General features: G+C 54.1%; 2 protein-coding genes across 2 annotated transcripts; both read right to left on the bottom strand.

Annotated features, from left to right (window-relative positions):
* Positions 1 to 654: 654 nt before the first annotated feature.
* BESB_079330 (putative ATP-citrate lyase) lies at positions 655 to 5,117 on the bottom strand (the record flags this gene model as incomplete). The annotated part of the gene is made up of 2 exons (XM_029366295.1): positions 655 to 3,496; positions 3,997 to 5,117. 2 exons carry the CDS (start codon positions 5,115 to 5,117, stop codon positions 655 to 657), a joined length of 3,963 nt encoding a protein of 1,320 aa, XP_029217726.1.
* A 1,950-nt stretch (positions 5,118 to 7,067) lies between these two features.
* On the bottom strand, positions 7,068 to 11,149 carry BESB_079320 (fasciclin domain-containing protein; the record flags this gene model as incomplete). Its single annotated transcript, XM_029366294.1, has 6 exons — positions 7,068 to 7,732; positions 8,359 to 8,508; positions 8,792 to 9,240; positions 9,513 to 9,769; positions 10,211 to 10,393; positions 10,856 to 11,149. 6 exons carry the CDS (start codon positions 11,147 to 11,149, stop codon positions 7,068 to 7,070), a joined length of 1,998 nt encoding a protein of 665 aa, XP_029217725.1.
* Between the last annotated feature and the right edge of the window lie 6,192 nt (positions 11,150 to 17,341).

The following is a 17,341-nucleotide window of genomic DNA, read 5'->3' as shown; positions in this document are numbered from 1 at the left end:
GAGTGGTAAGAAAGGTGACACGCGCGCGGGCAAGGAACTGCTATCCGGAAAAGGAAAATCTGCCCACGTCAAGCATGACGATCCCCGGACAACCGTATGAAGGAAAAAGGTGGCGCAGAGTTCGGCTCCCACACATATACAAGCGTCACACCCTTCTCTGTCGTGACGTTGCATCGTCCGTGTCTGCCTAGGAAAATACATATCATTCACATGCATTTGCATGCGTGCGTAAGCGCGTACAAAAAACCACGCGCGTAACTCTCTCTATATACAAAGCCATACATATATCTCTCCACCCTTTCCGCTGACCAGGGCTCAGACTTTCGAAGTTCAAAAAGAGCCTTTCACCAAGTGGCGGTCAGCAAGGCGGCGCAGGCAGACGCCGCGCTCCTCCCTAGTAGTACCTCTCGCGCATTACCGTCTGTTGGTATTTTCCAAGTCCAGCCCTCCACCTCCCTCCTCCCCCGGCCCGTACAAGTTTCTGTATGCGCACCTATGGATAAATTGTCATGTTTTATGCATCCACGCACACGTGCGCAACCGGGCGCACACACTATACCGTACAGACCTCGCCCACTCGTCATGGCACGCAGACACACGCGTGTATATGGATTCTACTCTGTCCTGTGCATGCCACTGAGAGGTTGGGCGCACTCATGCTTTTTTGTCGGCGCTGCTCCAGTCAGGTAGGACGTAGGCAATGTCGTCGACGTCGTGTCTGTACAGGCCCTGTTTGAGGCGTTTCTGGTCGAGGAAGTGGCCGATGAATCCAATAGATCTGCCCAAGACGAAGAGTCCGTTGATGCAGCCGTTGTTGATGTAGTCTTTTGCTTCGTTCTCGGTGAAGTGTCCGCAGTGGAAGAGCATGTCGCACATGCTCACGCCGATCAAACCATCGACGTTGAGAATCAACGTGTCCTTCTTCTTCGTCGTGACCTGCTCCACCTGCTCGGCGTAGTCGATCAGTGGCGTCTGGGGGAAGCTCGACTTGCAAAATGTCTTCAGCAGCTGCACGCGCATGTCAGGGTTGTGCACGGACTTCACGCGGTGGCCAATGCCCATGATCAGTTTGTTCTGTCGCTTCATCTCTGCGACAAAGTCTGCAGGCGTTGTGCCCCTGGTGAATGCGCCGAGGAACTGCTGCGCAGCCTGGTCGCACGCGCCCCCAAAGCGATCGCCAATTGTACACAGTCCCGAGATCAAGCTGCTAATCAAGTCTTTTCCGGCGCGCGACGTGACGATGACGTTATGTGCGCCGCACACCGCCGGGCCGTGGTCTGCGGTGAGCATGAGAACGCGCTCCAGATAGCGGTAGCAGTAGTCGGGCAGAGGCCGCTTGAACCAGAGCAGCGAAATCACGCCGCCGACGCCCAGCTGGTCGCCCAGGACCTTGGAAATCGGCCATCCTGCGTAGACGAGCTCCTCACCGCGATCATCCGAAATGGTGGAGACGAAACCCTTCGGCTTGCGAACCAAGCCGAGCTTCTTCGCCCACGCGTAGTCCATGGGGATGCGCGGAACGGGCACCTCGCGCCGGGGTGTGATCACGCCCTGCTTGACAAGCTGTACATACACCTGTCTGATTGACTTTCCGAATTCGTGGAACGACGAAGGCACGAAGACACCGGCGGCCTTCAGAGCCGCATTCTTTGCGGACGCGTGTTCGCGTTGACTTCCCGCCCACGCACCGGCGTGGCCGAAGGAAACCTCCGTGGAGAAGAGCGAGGCGCAGGTCCCGACGCACCACGCGATCAGCGGCTTGGTGAGGCGGCCGTCCTTGATGGCTTCAATCACCTCGTACTCCATGCCCCCGCCGACTTCTCCTAGCAGCACCAGCAGCTTGATGTCTGGATTTTTCTCGAAGCGAAGCAGATGGTCCAGCATCGACGTTCCAGGGAATCGGTCGCCGCCGATGGCGATGGCCTCATACGTGCCGTCGCTGACGATGGACAGGATGTTGTTCATTTCGTTCAGCATGCCTCCCGACTTAGTCACGCAGCCGACGCTCCCGGGTCTGTACAGACGCGCGTTCATCACGTTCTCCAGCGTCCCGCCAGTGTTTCCAATGCGAAAAGCGCCGCTTTTGATCCCGCCCACAGTTGCGGGGCCGATAAGGCAGACTCCCCGCTCGTGCGTCTCAGTCGCCAGCTGACGGGCTACGCGCTCAGGAACGCCCTCGGCGATGACTACAATCGTGCGCAGCTGCGGCGCCACGTCGAGCGCGAGGCGCGTGACCGAGGCGGCCGACCGCATCGACGCAAAGTTGACAAGAACAGAGACGTCGTGATGGCGGTCGACTGCCTCCTGCAGAGACTGGTAGACGGGCAGAAACACTTCTTCGGTGCCAAAGTAAAACGACCGCGAGTGGGAAACAGCGAACTCGTAGATGATCGCCGCCACCGACGGCTTCTTCCGGCCGCAGGCGTGGTCGAAGTCCAGCATCTCCTGCACCGCGCGCGACTGCAGCCCCCAGACGAAGCACCGGGTCTCGTTTGTGAAAAGGTTGGGCCGTTGCAGAGCGTTCAGCAGCCCAGAGAGCGACTCTGACGACGCGGTCTTCTCCGGCGTCGCGCTGCCCTCTGGCGAGCGTGCGCTCGTCGCCTTCTGCTGAGCCAAGAAGGCCTGAATGTACTTTTCAAAGTGCGGGTTCTTCTCCACTTCCTCCATCGTCATTTCGTGCCACGTGCTCAGCTGCCCGCCGTGCGCAAAGAACGCATCCCGCCCGTCAGCCGACGGCGTCACAGGCGAAATCCCCACGGACGTCGCTTCGGCCATCGAATGCACCGCTCGGCTAGATCCAGCCGGCGTGTTTCCAGGTGCGCCTGAGTCAGACGACAAGCTGATATCCCACCCGTGGTGGGTCGCGAGGTCGCCGATCATGTCGTTCATGGTCGCCGGCGTGCATGCAACCACGCCGTTAGCCTGGCTTGGGCCGCCTGTCTGGCCGTTCTCTCCCAAACCACTCGCATCCGCACCGGAGCCGGCATCGTCCTGCAACGCGAAAGGGATAATGGAAGTCATGTACGTCTCGGGTCCAAAGACCTTCACGGGGATGTTCAGCTCTTCGCCGACTTCGCGCATGCGCTTCAAGCCCTCCTGGTAGTTCGGGCCGCCGCGGCGGACGTAGATGCGCACTTTGAAGGCGCGCAGTTGCTCGCGGAATTCACGCAACGCGCGAATGATGCCTCGGAACGTGTCGGCGACGTTGGTGAAGTTCGCGATGCCTCCGCCAATCAGCAGGACCTTGCCCTCTTGGCGATACGAGTCTGGCGCAGTCATCATGCCGAGAATCGTCTTGGTGTACTCGTACGTCGTGACTTCCGACGGCGCGCCCGAGTACTCGCCGTAGTTACACAGTTCATGACCCAAGCCCAAGTCGCAGATGGTGTCCGCATACACCACGGAGGCCCCCCCGCCTGCAATCAGCGTCCAAATGCGCCCTTTGGGGTTCAGTACCGTCAACTTCAGACTCGCGCCGGTCTTCGAGTCCAGCTCCCTGAAGCGAGAGACACGCCACACACAGACGCAGAAGGAATCAGGTCGCGTCGTCGATATGTGTGTAAACGTATCCTCTACGCATGCGCCCCCGGCAGACAAACAAAAAGTTTTCAGAGAACAGCAGTCACAGCGCAATGCACTGAGAACGCCTTCGCGTGTCAACATACATACCCTTATGCTCGCCTTTCATCTCCATATACAGGTATGATCAAACATGCGGGACCATAGGGGTGTGAGAGGTCTGCTGAAGCCAGGCATCCATCGGAGAGTTGCGGAAAGTCAAGTGTGAACGCAAATCAACAAAAACTTTTCAGCCCCACGAACGGCCCGAAAAGGACCGCTCGCCTCAGTGAGGCTCCTGCACTAAACGCAGCTGTCCCCCTCCCCGAGGAGGCACTATGGACCGATACCCGCTGCATGCGGAAGCATAATTTCCCTCGACTGCCGCATTGCACATTCCCAAGATCGGCTTCCAGGCGTCTATTACATTCTCCTCACCGGACATATCTTTCCTCCTCCGTGAAGCGCCTGCCGAACGGGCTTGGAAAGCTGACGTCGCCCCATTTCTTGTCACAGATAAAGTCGGCTGTGTGGTCAAGTTTGGCGGCGCAGTCGAGAATCGCAAACGTCTGTGTCGATGCATCGAAGCAGAAGGGGTTGATTTCCAAGAAGGAAAAGTGCATCTCGCAGAACTGTCTGTACAGCTCTGCAAGGAAGCGGGGCAGCGCGTTCCTCACTTCCTCAGCCGCAACATCGACGACGAGCGTGGCAAAGAGTCTTTCCAGTTCTTCCTGCGTGTAGTGACACTCGCTGCCATCTCTCTGCCCCTTCTCCCATTGTGCCTGTCGCCTGGGCGTGGCATTCTCCGCTGAGCCATTCATGCCCTCATTCTTTGCGTCCTTGGTGGCAGCCATGCCGGAGGTAGAGGGCTCGGAACGCGCAGCAAAAACTCCAGCATTTGGGGCGGGCTGCACGATGCCATTCAAATCTCTCGTCGTTTGGCCGCTTTGTGCACCCGTCGCTGCTTCTTCCGTGCTTTGTTTCCTCGCCCTGTTTTCGATTGGCACGAGGACCCGGTTTGCGTGCTCATCCACGTTCCCGACATTCACGCCCCCTCGGTGCGAGAAAAGGACCTCGTCTCCGCTTCGCAACGTGCGGACCGCCACGTAGAACTCGTTCGTCGACTCGTCGTGTGGGAAAAACGGTTCGACAATGAAGTGGTCGAGCTCACCTGTAAGTCCCTGTGTGGTGAACGACGTCCCCATCAACTGCTTCAACTCCTTTTGCGCTTCTTCCCACGACAGATTCAGTTTCACGAGGCCGCTCTTGCCTCGTCTCTTAAGCAAAACATCCGGCTTGACAGTCAAACGCGATGTAAGAAGCCACGGATGAGCACTTGGCAGTTCGTCCAAGTCCGTAGTGGTATCAACAGCCACGCAGACACCTTGGAGGAACGACCCCGACGCGGAAGGGGTCGTTTTCGCTGAAGTCCCGAAGGGCGCGTTGCCGTTCAGCAAACCCGAAAGGGGCGTTTGGGCGACTTCCGATGCGGAAACTGAGGCAGGCAAGGGAGTCCACAGCAGACGCTTCGCGTCCGCCTCCCGGATGCTGAGCGCCATGAGGCTAGTGATCAAGGTCGACGGACATACAGATGCTGCGGCAGTGAGAGAGGAACCTATGCAAGCACGCACTGCAAACAGACTTGTACGCGCGTGAACGAGCCCGTGTGCACACACCCGCTGAAAGTCCGAACCCGAAGAGAGTATCCACGCGCAGCCTTCAGCGTGTGCGCACACGCACAGTCCTCATTCACTACGCGGCAATCCTCTCCGGACAAAAAAAAGAGTACGACACGCGGACGACTTCCTCTAGAGAGGATCCGCACGCAGCAAAAATACAGGAATGAGGCGGAAGTAGAAACAGGGGAGCACTGGAGGCAGCGGCAATAAACGAGAACCGGTGTACACCAGAGTTGTAGGAGCGAGACGGGGAGAAAAGGCATACACACACACGGAGAGGCAAAAAAGACCCCGAAAGACACAAAAAAAAAGAAAATACGGAGGACCATGCAAAACGAAAATACGGAAAACGGGAGAGCGATAATACCCACACAGTGAAACGACAATGAGGAAGAAAGTGTGGTGTGGACGAGACACAAAGACGGAGACGTAAACACCGATGACAAGCGTTGCCTTTCTTATTATGCATTCCGAGAAAGACAACCCACGTCAGTCAATTGTATATCTTTTTGATGATGTGAAATAAGAAGCAATAGATGCTTCCTGCCCTCTTTTTTATGAGGCTTTTTTGCCCAACATGCTCCTTCTGTCTCGGAAGTCTTTTGAAGAAGAGCCGCTGCATGCACCGCGGAAACAATGAGGCTTTTTGGTCACCTGCAATCAACAAGAACGTCTTCAACTGGAGTATGGGGTCGCAAGAATATATCTTTCACGGTTTGCTGCTCTCCCAATGATATTGTGCCGTGCGTTTCGATCAGATTTCTGTGAATATGGATATGTACCAGGATAGAAGCGTCAAGAGCAATGTTTTTCTTAGTAGACAGAAACCGGTTGAGGCGACTGTCGCGAGACACATGTTCAAGCGGAAGAGGAGGGGCGACATTGAGACGCCGGTTGGCACACTGCTGTGCTTCTAGTTGGAGAGTGTAGGCGTATCACACAGAGGAAGGCTGATATTCGCCTACCGAGGGTATTGATGTTGAGAATCTCTCTAAAGATAGACGTATGCAGGAAAACCCGTTTGGCGTTAGGGCTTTGCAGAGGACGTAACACACACTACAAGCGCGAACGTCGAGCAGAGCGACAGAAGGCGTGCACGGGTGCTGAGTAAATTCAAGAGGTAGCTCTGAAGGAGAGTATGGAATTCCTCGTGATGGGGACGCACTCATCTTCGTGTGCTGCGCAGGAACATCGCCCCTGTTTTGAACGTTCTCTTCCCGTGCGCGGAAGAAACTGTCCTTTTCAGCCTGGTCTTCCCATATTGCAAACAGGCATTGATACTTCACGCAGTCGGCGTCCCCCGTGAATTCGCGCACAGCAGTGATGAGCGCCTCCGGTCAGGTAGCTTATGAATGCCCACTACAAGACCCCATTGGGAGCCACTTGTTGGTTTTTGGAATGCAGCAAGGGAATGCGAAAAATTCCGGCTTGCCCGAGCACCGTAGACGGTGACCGGTCGCCGCTGCCGGTATGGTATTTCTTTCGTTAGAGCGACGATGGACAGTCGCGCATGATATAGAAATACGGACAAGACGTTGACAACCACGACATGTGCGAGGATAGTACTGGTAGCCAAAACAGTTTATATATGCAGGGACACCACTGGTCTACAATTGTAATTCCCCGCAAAACGGTAGAGGAAACTGTGACTCTCCCTTGGAGAGCCAACGCTTGTAGGTGAAGAAATTGGTATATTCAAAGGTGTGGTTTGGCGTGATTGCGTATGTTACTTTCTGGGGTGCAACATACCGCTGCAGTTGTGTGAGCCCTTGTGCAGAGGCATGTGTATGTAATTCTTCTTTGGGGTGCTCTATTTCACGGAGCCAATGATTACGCGTGGGCATACTCGCCAGGCAGAGCTACGAGATGTGCGAGGTCGCCTAGAGGACCAGGGCGAGTTTGAGCGCCCCAGGCGCTTTTCTGATGCCGGCCTTGTGTGGAGCTCTCTCTAAACTCTCCTCGCCCTCCGTTTGCGCTGGCATCCTCTTCTGCAGAGGTGCCTTGGGTTTCGCTGGGTTTCGTGCTGACGGGTTTGCTCCAAAAGTGTGTGAGAAGCTCTTCGACGGGTAGCAGACCGTCAGCGAGCCCCAAGGCGGCAATCGACGGCGACACAACATGCGGATCGAATTGGATTGTATCAGCAGTAGAAAAAAGGCTTCCAGATATATCCGCAGTTTGGTCTGAGTTTTCTCCTAGGAAAAGCGTAGACGAGGAAGTCGCTCCACGGGCGTCAGTCTGTTTAGGCGACTCCAGGTGGTGCTCCCTGTCTTCTGGTGTTCGCTCTACGTGTCTGTAGTCCTCTGTTTTCTTGCCACTTGGCAATGGCTGACCGGCACTATTATTCGCCGCTGTCAAAACTTCGTCGCCTTCTGCTTGCTTAGGTTTTTGGGGGGCATTACCGACTAAAAGAGACTCGAATGGATGGGGCGGAAGCACGATGCCGGCCCCGTCAGCTTCAGGTGAAAGCGGGACGCCGAACTGCGTCGGTCGAGGCCCTGAGAAGGATGGGTGCGTACAAAAGCGGGTAGGAGGGATTTAGCTCTTCCAAGGAGAGAGACGAACCAGGTTTCGAACGTATGATCACGAAGGAGAAGTAGAAAAAGCATGTGTACAAGCGAAACAGAGTGAACCTGCGATTCCCGCCACGCTTCCACAAGCGCACACGGGATTCGGCGTTAGCACACGAGCACAGGGTCTTCACGTTTGGTGAAAGACACAAATTATGGCGACGCCGGGAACCCCCATGCCGCCTCCAAGCCCTGTGTTCCAGAGTCAAGCACTCGTCGAGCTCCAAGCACGGACAGAAACTCAGGGAGGAACTCTAAACCGAGACACACTATAGCCGCGGACATAGTTCCACACTACCGGGGCACCTGTTACGTGTGAATATATATAGGTCGATAAATGCGTGGATGACCATGCCGATTCAAAGCGTATGTCTCCGCTTTAAAATGCGTTATAGGCGTGCAAATTACTTGCATGCGAAGAATACATGCTCTGGGTTCACTCATACTAGTCATCCGTGTACATTCTTAAGATATGCTGCATCCCTTCCTCATTTTGGATCGTGTGTACAGCAGACGACGAGAAGCCGGAGAGAGCCAGAGAAAAGGTCACGCACCATTCTGGTTGTATTGAATGCTATTCGGCGGATAATCTGGGAATTGCTCCTCTTCAATAGCCAGGGTTGAGATGGCCGCTGGTGATCGTGCGATGGAGCCGGCTGAAGAAGATCGGAGGGTTGGAAGGCCCAAGGCACTGATTGTCGACGCTGGAGAACGCATATATCCAACGTAACAGACTGCATTACTTGACTGTGCATAGATCCACATTTCAATAGCTTACTGGCATGTTTGTGTGGGTATAGGAATAAACAGTCTGTACACGCTTGTACCGAGGTACGTTTCAAAGCCTCGGCAACCTTGAGATGAACCGTGACAATAGTTGCTTAATGAGGAGAATGCATGGCTTAGTCGAGGCACTTCTGTGTTGACGCATTATCTAGTTTGCAAATTTATAATCCAATTCGTGCAAGCGGAGGGCATTGGGCTTACGAGAGAAGATTCCAGTAGAAGGCTTCATCGCTTCGGTCGCCGTGTTCTCGGCGTCACCGATGATTCGCGTCCCGAGGTAGAGATCTTGATTCCAGCGTGCGTGTTGTTTGTTGATATTTTGCAAAAAGTCTGGTGCCTGAGCTCCATTTCCAACGGGAGTCTGGCTGTTGTGTCCAACGGGAGTTAAGTTCTGCAGCGTCTTCTCTACACCGTCTTCTTCCCCTCCTGCCTGTGGCTTCTGATGGCGCTGCTGACGCCCCCCATGAGTTGCAGGAGCTCGGGAGTTGTCATTCCCGTCTTCGTCTCTGCCCGTTCTATTCTTCGCTGCAGGGCGATTTGTGGGCGTGGGGCGGTTGGTGGCGTTTCCATGTCCGCGCTTCTGTTCTCTCGGCTCCTGATGTCTTACTTCGGGGTTCTGGCGGTTCTCCACTGGTGCCGCTTCAACTGATCTGCGAGCGGAAACGAATAGCGAGACGGGGGGTATCGAGCGTAGAGTCGGCCGGTATATGTGGACGGTAAGGTGTGCGCGTCCTTATGGAAAAATCACATCTTCGACAGCAATGTTTTCGCCGGCCGACCATGTCTCACTGCGCTCGTCGGCCTGCGTCAAATATTTTGAGACGTGTCAGAGTGAATGTCTTGTCCTCGTCGCATGAACGTATCCTCGGTTTCAAAATGTATCCCAACTGAGCGAAAAAAGGTTCACAACGGTTTTACTGACCTGAGGTCCATATCAGGAGGGATGATCACGCGGTCGATCTTGTAAGACGCTCCATTGAAGTTCTCGATTCGTGGAGGGTCGCTGACGACAGTGCTGATATCGTTCACCAGGTACAAAGCGGGAGCTGACGAGGCAGACTGGCCCCGCAAATTGGAGTTGGCTGCGCGTCGTTTGTGAGTGATTTTGATCGTGCTGCCTTCCCATGTACTGAAAGACTTTGACGTATCCAAAGGAATATCCTCAACGTTGATAATTTCCTGCCATCATTGACAGCCACAACCATTAAAAGAGGTTCACCATAAAGATAGTAGTAAGTTAACGAGCCCTCTGTGAAGAAGTACCCAGCTCCTCCCCCTGCGCATAATGATATCTTATATCGCCTAACGCTATAGGACATGATTTGCCTCTTCATTCGGAGGCGTGGGTTTCGCCTCGGTGCATTCTGTCTGGGTTCCTGTGGTCTCGCGATACCTTCTCTCGCAGTTCTTGCGAAGAGGAAGCTTCAGTCACTGGGCGAAGGAGACGAGTTCCGCTCCTCTGAGTCAACTCCTGTCTCGTCACCGGATTGCGGAGAAGCCGGCTCTACGCTTCTTCGAGGATACTGCCCAGCTGATCGAAGAACGACGCCACCGAGCTCCAGCGAGCCAACACTGCCATAGCGTTCGTATATCTGTAGTTGGTCAATGCATCATTCTTACCTGCGGAACGATATGGTACTGAAGGAGTCTCCATTTCACTTCCCACGGCAGTTGGTGAAGATCGATCGGCAACAGAGCCTTGATAGCGGAATTCGTTGGCATAAACATTGTCATATCTCGAGTCTGCTCGAGGTAGAATGTTGCGCCGCAGTCTTGCATGAGCTTGTTCAGCTCGGAGAGGTCCTTCGAGTGTATTGACAAAACGACAGTACCAGCAAAGAGGTAAACGTTCTTTCTCCTCGCTCAGTAGTGGCTATGTGCCCTAGAGCGTGCTTTTGAAGGAATCAGTATTTATACGGCACCACGGAAATGGTCATGAAAGGCGAATGTCAACAGTAGAAGAGGTACTACCGTCGGCAGGGTCCGAGCAACAGAGCTGCCGTCAGCACAGGCGACAGCTTCTCAAGGGGGAAAGTGAGCACCACCACAGTGAAGAGCTCGATTACTTCTGTATTCGAGGCAAGTGAATCAAGACTTATTGTGTTTACACCAATACTGAATCTCGCCGGCGGCTGGAAATATTATATGTTTCTGGGTACAGGTCGCTTCTGGGGTACAGCTCACAGCAGCGTCTGTACGAGAACGACACGCATGCATATAGTTATCTACTTCGGAAAATTAAAACTGCTGTTTCTACCTTCTTACGGGGTCCATGGCCGCATGATCTTGCACGCTTGCGAGGTGTAGGATCGACGGATTTTGTGTAGAGCCTGCCGTCGTCGTTCCCATGACCCCACTCCCGAATGTTACTGCTGCAGATTGCTGAGAAGCTCCCCCCTGACGGACATCATGCGGCGAGGCTTGGGAAGGGGCTGCCCGTCCGCACTGAACTCCAAAATGAAGAAGGAGTAACGGGACGACGACGACGACGACGAGTAATCGAGAAAGTGGTGAGAGCATGGTCGCCTGGCGGCAGCCAAGACCGTGGCGACGCACCATGTTGCCACAAGAAATGCAAATTAAGCAAAGTAAACGGGATGAGGGGAACCGAAACTCCCCCTTAAAGGGATCCTTACGGATGGGGGAATATGAAAAGGGGACCAGAGTGTTATCCAACCTGCATAAATAGTGTGTGGTGCCTGCTGGAAAGCCCCTTCCTAAGAGCAGCGCTTGGAGACGGGCAAAAACCTGCACAGATAGACAGAGTCTACGCACATTATAGTTCCAGCTGAACGATAGAAGCTTGAGTTTTTGGACCTGTCACCTTCAGCATGTCGAAAGGATATCCACGTTCCGTCTTTTTACTCGTCTCCGAAGGAGGGGTAAGAAGCTCTAGGTCCTGAAGATGAGTGTGGTTATCATTTAGCGGCAATATCTCTCATCCAACTCGTACAGGAAGAAGACTTGAGTAACGGAACGAATATTCTATCAACTAGCAACGCTCTGATGAGTCAAGCATACAAACGCCGCAAGCGACAATTCCGCAGCTGCCTCAATGCCTTAGAGCGAGTGCTGCAATGACCACGGCTCGAGTAGCCCTTTGATAGAATGCATGACAATACTTGAACAAGCTGTGCGGAGCCAGCAGCTACAGTCGGGTGTGTTTTTCTGTTGTCACTGCAGTAGTCAAAAGCAGAAGAAGACACAGAATAAGCGACACTCTGAAGCGTACAGGAGCGCGCCTCAGCAAGCCACACTTACGCAGTGAAATGGAGCTCACCTGGTGTTGGTACCTACTATGGGGCCATCAGCTGAATTGTCAGCATGAGATGAACTGACAAGAAAATTGTACCTCCACCGATATCGAGCAAGTTAGCTGTCTATTGCGTTTGGGCGCTCCCGCGATGGTGTGCGAAACGGCTAGTGTGCGTATTTGTCGACCAGCTTTTTTCCCCCCACCCTTCCCCCCCAAGGCCCCGCCGGGGATGGGAACCTCTAGGTGTTTGCCTGACGTTCCAAAAACATCCCGTTTTGTCCCTGACTTCAGAACCGTGTGTCACGTTCAGAGTGGCGACCCACAGTCATGGGGTGGTGGTGTACTGCAATCATAAAGAACTTGGTTGTCTGTATCTCGTAACCGGAGTCATCTTCAGTATTCTAGGAACTATAATGTCTTTGTTTATTCGATCGAGGACGGCGACAGGCGGTGCAGCGTGCTCAAGAATCTGTGGTCTGGCTGTTTCGGCAAATGTTATCTCGCTAAAATGTGTGAACTCCAAATGGGGATCGAGTGTATGTATTGACACAGACAAAGAACGCTTTCTTCTCGGGCTGCTGCAGTCATGGCTATGGACGGAAGACCTGCTCTGCAGGAGACATAGCAGCGACTCCGCAAAGAACTGTCTCGTGCGATTCCTTTAGTACCGCAACGACTGAAGCTAGTCTTGGACATTTAATGTAAAGTCGTCGTACTCAGGCCACCCAGGGTTGTAACTGATCCGAGTGGATACCCATATATGAGCGGGGCAGCTCCGAATAACACTCTAAGCGCAACATATTTTTCGCCGCAGCAGGAATGAAATCATTGACGAGCTAAATACGCTACGTTGCATAGTGCCATAGCAGCAGCTGCAATCCTCAAACGTCAGAGGCAGCGGAAGTCTTTAATTTGGCGGTAGGGCAAGCAACCAGAATGTACCGAGAAATACGCGTCAGCTCAAGAGTTATACGGGGGGAAAGGTAACTACACAGTCCAGCAGCTGAAGAAAAGAATATGCGGGTTTCCCTCGACGCTCGTGCTGTTGGCACCAACCGATTCATGTCAGCAGGGATCTGTCGATGCCGGCGGAAGTCGATAGATGGTACGCGTGTGTAGCGGCCAGTGTAATCATGATCCGCAGGTCACTCACATGGCAGCTACATAATCTACAGAACTGGGACTGATGAGCCGCGCTCTCACATGTTCCTTTTCCCGCTGCGTTGATGCTGCAGCGTTTCGGATGCCGTTAATCACAGGCATATTCAAGGCTGCTCACTCGCGTGTGTTGGGACTTGATCCCCCCGAAGCCTGTGCTCAGGTGTTGGTGGTTGCCGTTGGAAGCTGCTACAGAGCGAAAACGGCACAGACGAAGCAGCGCTGACGGATTCCTGCAGCCCGTTCCGCGCAAGCCCCATGAAGTCCGGTTATCCCATCGTCTGGGAAAGGTGAAGATTTTCGCATCAGTTGGTGCCGTTTTGCTTTTTCCATCCACCGCACTTTCGTACGATAACCAAGTGTGCGTCTGGCGAGGTGTGGCCCTACAGAATCTGACCAGCATGTCTGCCGGCGGGAAAACTGCCTCCAGCACTTCTGAACAGGTTAACCACAGAAACAGGCAAGCTCGTACAGAGAAGACGTGGGGGAGCCGACAGAGAAAGCAAAAAGAAATCACTGGCACAAGCTCGGCGAGCGACCGGTGTTTGGCGCGCGACTACGCTGTGAGCCCTTGTCGCTAACCTCCATTGTGCGTGTCTTCCAGTGCTGACAGTTTGTTCTTCTGGGCACAAACTGTCAGTTAGCGACGGAATATCACCGGTGCGGTTCCGTCACTTGCTGTAGCCCCTCGAGCGGCTAAAGGCTTCGACTTGCCCGATGCACGCGGCGTCAGCCACCACCGGCACATTCAGGAGCAGCCGGTCTGCTGGCAGCCGCAACACGCATCCGCGCTCTCGACTCTTGACAGGGAAAACGGAACTACGCTTCAGTTATTTGTCTGCCTACCTGTGCAACCGTGCCCGCGAATAAGTCGGTAAGTTAAGAGTCCACGAACGTAGAAAACTAGCGTGCAACCAATGGACGCACGTGCGTGACCTGTGGAAGCGCGTGGAGGGAGGAGTGCGGGTTCGAAAAGAGGGGCCGTCGATCCTCTTGCAACCTGGCATCATCCAGGAAGGAGGACGGAACCGGCGCGGCCGGCGCGGAATGCGCTGCTGGCATGCGCCTGGGGGTTGCCGCGTACGGCTTGGTATGAGCGGTCAAGCCACTGTGGCGGGTCGATGATTTCCTGTAGTAAGAGCAGTTCTGCAAGCACGCCTTCCGTCAACTTCTGAAGATCGCTGTCTGCCCCCAATCGCTTGTGTTTCTGCGACACGACAGGGCTTAGCCTCCCTCCGTTAATGACTTCTCCCCCGGGGTGAAGTAGGGACTACCGATGGTCAAGGAAATCGATCATGCGTCCCGTCTCCTTTCGGAGCCATGTACCGGCACCAATATGGTAACATGTTTTTTCTGTAGTTTCTTATTCAGTCAGGGCGATGAACATTCCAGTGAATTCTCGCAATGGCTTAATGTCTCCGCACGCTTGCGAACCCTTGAACTCGCTACCGGTGTCCGCGCAAGGCCGCTGCGCGTGACAGCCGCAGGTTAACGGTTGCTGCCTCAAAAGGAGTGGACCACGTCAGTCGCAACCATGTGTCTTTTCACCTTCATCGTGCCTGCTTTTCATGCTTCAGAATCAGCAGCTAGTGATGCAGAAGGCACCGAGAATGGGGACAAATGCCGAGAGAATGACGGAGCAGGTGGGCTTCCGTCGGTTGCACGGACGTCTCGGGCGATGACCACGTACTCCGGTCACCATGCATTGAAGATCGAACCCCTTCTCCGAGTTGAGTCGCCTTACCCTGCCCTTACAATACATTTGATGGATCCCTTGACACGGCAACGCTTCTTTGTGCACGTGTACTCTGTCCTCCCCACTCGTAGAACGTCTATTCTGACCCTCGCTATGCCAAACCCGTTCAGGCGACGACCACAAAACAGCGTCGACAGCAGGACTAGAACAGTCAGCCGTATGTCAACTGAACTTTATTTTCGCAGCTGACTCCACGGTCGGGACGTGAAATACGTGTGAACCAATATTCGTCTGAACGATGTATCTGAAACGTGAATGTCGTTTTGGGTAATTCGTAAGGAGAGGCTGGCACGGCGAGAGTCCTAGATGGCCCTTGCTCAGCTTTCTAATGCCGTGAGAGCTCTGCGTTTCGTGCCCTCGAATCCTTGCTCGTTTGGGTCAATGTTCACACGCTCAACTCTCAGGTGTCCTTAAAGGCCCAATGAATACTTGTTGTGTCCTCCTTTTTTGAATCACTGAAACCTTGCATTTCACGTCCCCATCAATTTTTTTTCGCGATCCCCTGGGATGGAGTGCCGGAGTTCTCCCATAGAGTGATTTGGGGCGCTTCGTCGAACGTCTCCCTTGTAGAGGCTGCACCTGTTTTATTAGGGGTGTCTGGCAACACACCTGAGAGGGCTGCTATCAGGTAGCACGGCGTTACAGAACAGCATTAGCGGTCCTTTATTCCAGGGAGCGAAGCCTCTCATTTGTGCGAGCCCCTTTTGTATGAATGTGTTGTTGTGTGCACCTGGATAAGAGCATCGTAGTGAACCTGTCTTCTGCTGAATGTTACACGGCATCCAGCGCTACACAGCAGCTCACATCGATGGTGACATTCAACTAAAAACTGGAAGTTCTACATATTGTAGTCAGAGTTATCTTCGGGATCCAACGTTTAGCAGGGGACCGGTTTTCAGTATACTTAGTAACGGCAGGCTTTGGGGGGTTGAAATGTCGCATATTGTCTCTCGTTGTTCAGCGTCCCTTGGGCCATGATCTGACAGGGACCGCAGCACGCATTCTCTCCTGTCGAGGAGCTGTGGATGCAAGTTTTTATTCACGTGAATGCCAGGGTTGGGCGGCGCAAGCGGTGGTCATCCTGTAGCTCCGCTATTTCGCGCAGAAACCCATTTCCCTAGACACTTCCCCGTTCGGGTATGCGTGTGCTAGAAGTGCAGACATTGCTGGATCGCCAGCCAGCCGTCTTCCCGCCGCAGTTGACTTGATAGCGATGAACATTTTCTGGCCGCTTCAGTATACGGGCCCAACTCCCCTTGTGCACCTGGCACGACTGCACCATGCGAAGATAAACTAGGAATCCGGGTTGTAGAGTACGCTCACTCCCGCGCTCGAGTAAATGCCACAGATACAGCAGGAGTGGATATGCCTTCCGGAATGAGGTGCATCCGTCGGTGGGTGAGCGATGCACCTCGGCATGTCAAGTTCATACTCTGAGAGACTTCTGCGGAATAAAAAGCCGGGACACCAGGCCAGCGGACACCGCAAAGATCCAAGCAACTCCCCAACCGTTGCACGCACCCCATCGTGTGGAGCCGACACTTGGCGAAGACCCTCGCCGGCCGCAAAGGACAACGAGGGCCAGGGAAGTGGGGCCAAATAGCCATGGAATAGTTTTTTTCCGTCATTTATATCTCGATATGAAGAACGAATTTGGCTGAAAAAGACAAGGGGGTCGCCACAGTGCCACAGGTGCATCCTTCTGGTAACTCTTCCCCCCATTCCATTCACGTGGAATGCACCGTGTGCCTAGGCCTCTTGATGACAGAGCAAAAAGAGCCATGAACGTTTCCACCAACACCGAGTCCAACCATGCACGCGGGATTTTCACCTTGTCTAACCGGGACGTCAAGAAATACCATGATCATCTTAAGCGTCCTCATCGTCTCATCGCCCTCGCGGCTGACACGGCGGCGTTCCAGAGCGTTCAGCTGCGTTTCGATTGGACCGCCCAAGCACATATCCTTTACACTCTCCGGTTCGCGTCCGAGTCTGGTACGGAATATGGGTTCATGTACTTTTTGAGCGTTTGTGTCAGTAGCTCATCGTATGTTCTGTGCTCATGAGCTTTCGGAGCCTTAGTGCGGGGTTGGCGCGGATCGCCAGGTTTGTGGCGCCGTTGCGCGTTGCCGGCCGTTCAACCCAGGACTGGTTGACTGGAATACCTCGGCTACTTGAACACTTGAGTTATCCCTGCAGCGGGAGGCGAACGCAGTTTCCAGTCGACCGATGGTTGGGTTCGTGACGCACTTGAGAAGGAAAGCAACGACGAACTGGGACTTCCGCAGCAGTATTGCCATGTGGAAGGCGACCGGCTGCATCTGTAGACGGCGGGATATCGTCCTCCATGGGGCCCCCTTCTGACACTGCAGCGCCACGCCAGATCGGATACTGAGGTCGGCAGGGTGGCAGCCCGCCGATTGGTGGTGAGATACGCTTGTCTCGTGAAAGCGCCTTTTTTTCCGCAGAGCGCGTGCTCTCAGCCCGATCCAGGGGTCGCGGTGTCCGAGCGAGCGTGGAGACAAACGTAGAAAGCACTTCTTTCTTGCGTTGACGCACTTGTAGTTTTCCTGTTTCCAAG

The sequence above is a fragment of the Besnoitia besnoiti genome, chromosome VII (assembly GCF_002563875.1).
Source record: "Besnoitia besnoiti strain Bb-Ger1 chromosome VII, whole genome shotgun sequence".
Lineage (NCBI taxonomy): Eukaryota > Apicomplexa > Conoidasida > Eucoccidiorida > Sarcocystidae > Besnoitia > Besnoitia besnoiti.
This window is presented reverse-complemented; position numbering and strand designations above follow the sequence as displayed.